We start from the raw sequence: 6,000 nt of genomic DNA, 5'->3' as shown, positions 1-6,000 counted from the left end.
AACTACAAGGAGCCATTCCAGGGCAGATGCTGGGTCTGATCTGTAATTCTAAATGGAAGGTGCTGGGGACATAAAAGACTGGAGGGCATTAGTAGGCTGTGGCAAAGGACAAAAATATGACAGGGAGGATGGAGAGGAGGGGATAAATCCCCCTAATATTTAGGAGACAGAATTGATGGGGCCAGGATGCAGATGGATGTGGGAAGGAGTCAGGGATGGTGCTCAGGAGTCCAGCTGGGGTGAAGAGGTCCAGGGTAGACAACCCTGGGTGGTGGGCAGGATATGTTGGTTTCACTGCACAGGTGGGGAAACTGAGTCTCAAGGGAGTGGAACATACCCAGGTCAGGCGCTCAGTGCTGTGTTTCTCAGTGGGTGTTCAGGAGGGTTGCTTAGCCCTTGGGACTCCAACACTGCCTTCCTGCCTCTTGTGGGGAGGCTGCTAGTTCACAACCCACATGCTTAGGCCAATTCTAGCTCAGCTGCTAGTGCCGGAAACTCCTTCCATCCTAACAGGATCTGTTCACCTCTAAGGCTCTGGCTTTCTAACTTATAAAGCGGGGAGGCTGAGAATAACAGGAGCAGAGGCCCTGGTTCATAGAGTTCATTTCCAACCTTGCCAGACTGGCAGGCCCTGCTCACTGGCTGTCCTGCTAGCATATTCCAGGGCTCAAGGGCAGTCCCCTCTCTTCTCTACTCTCTGTCCCTACAGCAGCACTTCTCCAACTTCAGTGTGAACACAAACCGTATGCAGATTGTGTTCACATGTAGAATCTGACTGAGTTGGTCTAGGGAGGGGCCTGAGTTTCTGTACTTCTAACCAGTTCCCAGATGCTGCTGCTGCCGGTCTGTGGACCACACTTGGAAAAGCCCAGCCTCTTGGTTGTCGGTTCTATAAACTTCCTCCAAGCTAATGACTCCCAGATTGATACTTCTAATCCAGACCTCTTTCTGGAGCTCCAACTTCTAGTTACAACTCTTAGCTGACATCTCTAATTGGGTATTTAAAAGGTCTCTCCTGGGGTGCCTGGGTGGCTCAGTGGGTGAAGCTTCTGGCTTCAGCTTGGGTCATGGTCTCAGGGTCCTGGGATCGAGCCCTGCATCGGGCTCTCTGCTTGGCAGGGAGCCCGCTTCCCCTTCTCTCTGCCTGCCTCTCTGTCTACTTGTGATCTCTCTCTCTCTGTCAAATAAACAAAATCTTAAAAAAAAAAAAAAAAATTCTCTCCCACAGAATTCTCAAACCTGTTCCTCCACATTTCCCTCAGTGTTCTACTGTTCAAGTCAAAAATATGGAAGATACTGTAAGACTCTTCTTCCTCTCTTAGCCTCTTTATCCAAATTGCCAACAAATGCTGTTTTACCTATAAAGCATATACCTGCTCCCTTCGTCCCCATCTCTCCTCCCGTCTTAGTCTAGGCCATTTCATCTCATATCTGAGCCACTGGCACGTTAGTCAGAGCCATCTTTTAAAAATGTAAATCAAGGGGCGCCTGGGTGGCTCAGTGGTTTAAAGCCTCTGCCTTTGGCTCAGGTCATGATCCCGGGATCCTGGGATCGAGCCCCACATCGGGCTCTCTGCTCAGCAGGGAGCCTGCTTCCTCCTCTCTCTCTGCCTGCCTTTCTGCCTACTTGTGATATCCGTCTGTCAAATAAATAAATAAAATCTTTTAAAAAAATGTAAATCAAATCACGTCACTCTTCTGCTTAAATTCTACTAGGAGCTTACATTTTCCTCTGAATCAAATGCAAACCCCTTACCCTGGGCCACAAAGCCTGGCATGAGCAGCCCCACCTTCCTTTCCAGCCTCACCTCATGCAAACCCCTGGCCCTGTCACAGCCCCGTCGGCTTCCCTTTGGTCCCACCCTGAGCATGCCCAGGCTGCTTTCCTCCTGAGTCTGCCCTGCCTCCCAGTCTTAGAGAGCCCCTTATCATTTAGTCTCAGCTTCTGGGTCACCTCCCCACACTGGTCTTCCTGATTATGCCATCTTGTACCCCAATTTAATTCTGCATGTGTCTTCCCATAGCTGACCTCAGTTTGTTAATTGTCCATTGCCCCTATTAGGAGGAAAAGCCCGTGAAAACAATGACCTTGTTTTCTCCTTGTTTCCCCAGTATCTGGAGCAGGGCCATGGTGGGTGCTCAGAAAATACTTATTGGGGACAAATGTCATTCTCCTCTCTGAGCCTGTGTTTCCCCATCTATAAACACAGTTAATCATAGACTAGCATTTCTCTCACTGTGTTAAGATTAAATGAGATACACACGTAAGGCCCAGGCACAGTGCCTGGTACTTGGTCACTGGTGGCTAATAATATTATTACTCTTATTAATCTTATTAATACCGTAACGGAATCCCCTGGCAGAGATGTGTAAGAAGGGGCTGGTGGGACTCCCACGTGCTCCCCAAACGACCTGAGCTCCAAGCAGCTGAGCTCATTGGCTCTGGTCCATTTCTTGTTGCTGCCAAAGTCCTCGACACCCAGTAGCAGAGAGGGGAAGTTCAGGGATGAAAAGTGGAGGCAAGTGTGCTTCAACTCAACTGCAAGTTTATTAGAAAGGCCATGGACAGATGAACCCTGAGTAACCAGCTGAGGAAGAAATGAAAAAGAGCCCCTGCACCTTTCGGCCCGCCCCACAGGCCTCTCGTGAACTCTGTCCGGAGCAGACTCCAACACGAGTCAGCCCAAAAGTGCTTTCTGGGTCCTCCTCCTGGGGCTTCCCAATCTCCCTGCAGGGAACCACCTGGCGGGGCCGGTGTAGATGCTGGTGCCTGAGCTGCGGGTCACAGGGTCCTGGTCCTCTCTTCTAGCAGGAAGAGGTTTAGACCAACCCCGCCGCCCCCCAGCAGAACAGAACGGAAAAGGAGCTGACCGTGAGTAGAGCAAGTTCCACTAAACAGCCGAGGGCTCTAGAAGGTGGTGCTGGACTGCCTTGGAGGTATGTGCAGATGGCTTACGGATGGCCCTTCGTGGGGGGCCCCGGGGTAGATGCCAAAGCTCTAAGGATTCTCTGCCGCAGAGAGCCCTGGTGTGATGCAGTGCCCCTCCTGGGGCCGCACTGACTATTTCCATTCCCGGAAAGGCAAATGGATCTTGTAAAAAAATCCATGGCGTTTGATGCCATTTTTTCCTTAAAAAAAGATGAGTTTGTACAGTGAACTGATTTCAACCAGCAGAGCATGAGCCGAGAAGAGTCCATCCCGGGAAAGGAGAAGGCACTTCTCACACCCTCAGTGGGGGTGACCTGGGCTGGCTGCTTCCTGGGCCCCTCAGGGCTCTGCTCCCTCTGGCCCTGGGACTCAGGCCTGCTCCATCTGGGAAGTATGCCGCCTCCATCAAGCTAGCACCGCCCTGTGGCCGGAACGACGTGGCTTCTCACAGGGTGGTGGATGGCAGCTTCCTCACCCGCCGCTGGGCCAGGATTGATGATTCGATGGGCTTCAGCTGAGGGGTGGGCTTGGAGCTGTTGAGTGCAGAGTAGGTGGCTGCCATGGCTCCCTGGGAGAGAAGGTGGGAGGTCAGATCACAACAGTTGGGGGTACAGGTGGGAGCGGGAACATGTGCTTCCCAGCTGCTTTGTGTTCCACACCCGCCCAGTCCCCTGCCAAGCCAGCCTTGGTGGTCTGTCATGGTTGACCTCCTGCCTCCTCCATTAGACTGGAGGCTTCAGAGGTCAGAGCCTATGTCCCCCAGAGGACCAACGACACCCTTGCATATTAGACTGGGGCTCCCTAAGGGCAAATAGATATGGCATGTATAGGCTATGCCACCCGGGTTCTGGCCCACAGAACCCTGGCCTGGGCCACCAGAGGCCCAGCAGCCCGGAGTGGCCATACCTTCACAAGCTGTAGGTCCTGGTGGGACAGTTGGCTCTGCGGGAGCTTGTCTTTCTGGGTGATCCACGGGTGCTGCAGCACCTGCTTAGCTGTGAGGCGCTGGTGGGGGTCCACATGCAGCATCTTGGACACCAGGTCCTGGGGGCACGGCAAACAAGAGGGTTGCTGGGAGGAACACACACCTGGGTTCCTCTGATGAGAAATGGGCAAGTGGCCAACTTCCATCATCTCCCACCATCTTCAGCCTGAACCCTTCCAGCAGCCCCTGTAACCCACTTTCCACATCACTTCAAGGCCTCCCCAAGCACAGGCCCTTCTTTGGGACTTCTTTCTGGAATGTTCTTTCCCTTCTCTTTCACCTTCTAGAAGCCATGCAGGAAGGTGAGGAGAACCTAAAGTTGAGATCAGATAGACTCGGGTTCAAAACTTGAACTCCTCTGCTGATCGACTGAGTATCCTGGGCAAATTGCTTCCATGTTTTGAGCCTTAGTTTCTCCTCTGAGAAAGAGGGAGAATGACACTATCTGCCTCATAAGGCTGATATGAGGTACTATTCATTAATGGCTCAACCTTTTGTCTGGCACAGAGGCTCCCATAGCTGGAAGCTTGGTAATACAGAGAGCTCAAAAGTTGCCTCCTATGAGGCCTCTCTGCTTGACGTGGTCAGTAGCACTGCTCCATGCCTCCAATGCCTGCAGCCCTGGAGAAGAATTTGCCTTTCTCTGTGGCCTGGCATTTCTGTTCCTTGTATGCAGGCCTGTATCTCTGGGGAGATACACCAAGTTCCCACAAGGCAAGGGCTGTGATTACGCAGCCTTCTGTCCCCCCTGCACAGGGCTTAGAACATGGGAGGGGCCGTGAATGGTCACCAGGTTGTCCAAACAAGGCAGGAAGGCAGTCTGCCTGGGTAGCTTCCACTTGGAGAAGTACAGCAACAGGGATTTGTGGAACGTTCCGCTTGCGGAAACAAGATTGCAGATTACCTATTCACCAACTGCTGAAAAGCCCCAGGATGGGAAGCTGCCTCCCCACTGCAAATAAGCTGGGCCTCACGGACTCACCTTGGCCGTCTCTGACACGGTGTTCCAATTTCCCCCACTCAGGGTAAACTTCCCACTGCCGATCCGGGTCAGGATTTCCTCTGGTGTGTCACTGGGTCCGTTGGCAAATGGAGTGTATCTGGAGAGAAGTCCAGAAAAGTTTGGCCAGAGCCTCTGGCCCCCATCCTGGGCTCAGGGTGGGGGTAGGGAGCTGTGTTTCTCCCTTCAGACTGGGTATTCCCCAGGGCAGGGCCACATCCCTATCTTCAGACCTTCCTGAGGTGGGGCTTCATCTCTCCCATCAGCCAAGCACCAGCCCCGCCTGTGCACTGGGGTTGGAGGTAGGGTCAGGGGAGAGGGGACGCTCACCCAGCCAGCATGGTGTACAGCAGAATGCCCAGGCTCCAGATGTCGCAGCCTTCATCGTAGCCCTGGCGTTTCAGCACCTGGCAGCAAGGAAGGCAGGGGAGGGTGGTTAGTCTGGGGTGGTGGCAAGTGGCCCCAGATGCTTGCAGGTTGCTCCCCAGGGTAGGACAAGGATCCCAACCTCCCTGGGCACCGAAGCCAAAACCATACAGACTGGAATCCTGGACCACGTGGGGCCTCCGTAAAAGGGGCACAAGGCCTCCTATGCCAGGCCCCCTTCCTCTCGCAGGTAAGGAGGCTGGCACGACTCACCTCAGGTGCCACAAAGTTGGCAGTGTAGCAAGGTGTCATGAGGAGCCCATTCTCAGCCCGCAGCTGCTTGGCAAAGCCAAAGTCACAGATGCGCAGGCATTCGGGATTCCCAGACTCGTCCACGTACAGGATGTTGCTGGGCTTGAGGTCCCTATGAACAACCTAGGGGCAGAGGGTCTGGTCAGTTCTCAGTGTGGGCAGGCTGCTAGTGACCCAGGTCAACTGCCAGGGATGAGGGAGTGAGGAAGACGGGCTCAGAGAGGAACAGAAGGACCCAGAATCTGAGAGGAAGGGAAGGGGCTGAAATGGGGCCCTTGGTGCTAAGGGTACTGCTGATCTGAATTTCATGGGGATGCCTGTGAGGCAGTCCTAATTTCACCCGTGTCCACACCAGACTCTGCTTTTTCTGCCCTTTTCTCCCCTCAGATGTGCTTATCACAGTTTTTC

At 53.5% G+C, this 6,000-nt stretch overlaps 1 protein-coding gene across 3 annotated transcripts in view; it reads right to left on the bottom strand.

Annotated features, from left to right (window-relative positions):
* Positions 1-2,526: 2,526 nt before the first annotated feature.
* Positions 2,527-6,000, bottom strand: part of RPS6KA1 (ribosomal protein S6 kinase A1) — a 39,007-nt gene continuing 35,533 nt past the window's right edge. For all 3 annotated transcript variants that reach the window (XM_059376761.1, XM_059376762.1, XM_059376760.1), the window contains 5 exons: positions 5,554-5,715; positions 5,245-5,321; positions 4,897-5,014; positions 3,836-3,973; positions 2,527-3,497 (listed from right to left, as the gene is read on the bottom strand). In XM_059376761.1, the coding sequence (XP_059232744.1) occupies positions 3,375-3,497; positions 3,836-3,973; positions 4,897-5,014; positions 5,245-5,321; positions 5,554-5,715 (618 nt within the window). In that variant the 3' untranslated portion in view covers positions 2,527-3,374. The remainder of the gene's footprint in view (positions 3,498-3,835; positions 3,974-4,896; positions 5,015-5,244; positions 5,322-5,553; positions 5,716-6,000) is intronic.

This window comes from Mustela nigripes, chromosome 14 (assembly GCF_022355385.1).
Source record: "Mustela nigripes isolate SB6536 chromosome 14, MUSNIG.SB6536, whole genome shotgun sequence".
NCBI classification, from domain to species: Eukaryota; Metazoa; Chordata; class Mammalia; order Carnivora; family Mustelidae; genus Mustela; species Mustela nigripes.
Note: the sequence above shows the minus strand (reverse complement) of the source record. Positions and strands in the feature narration are given on the sequence as shown.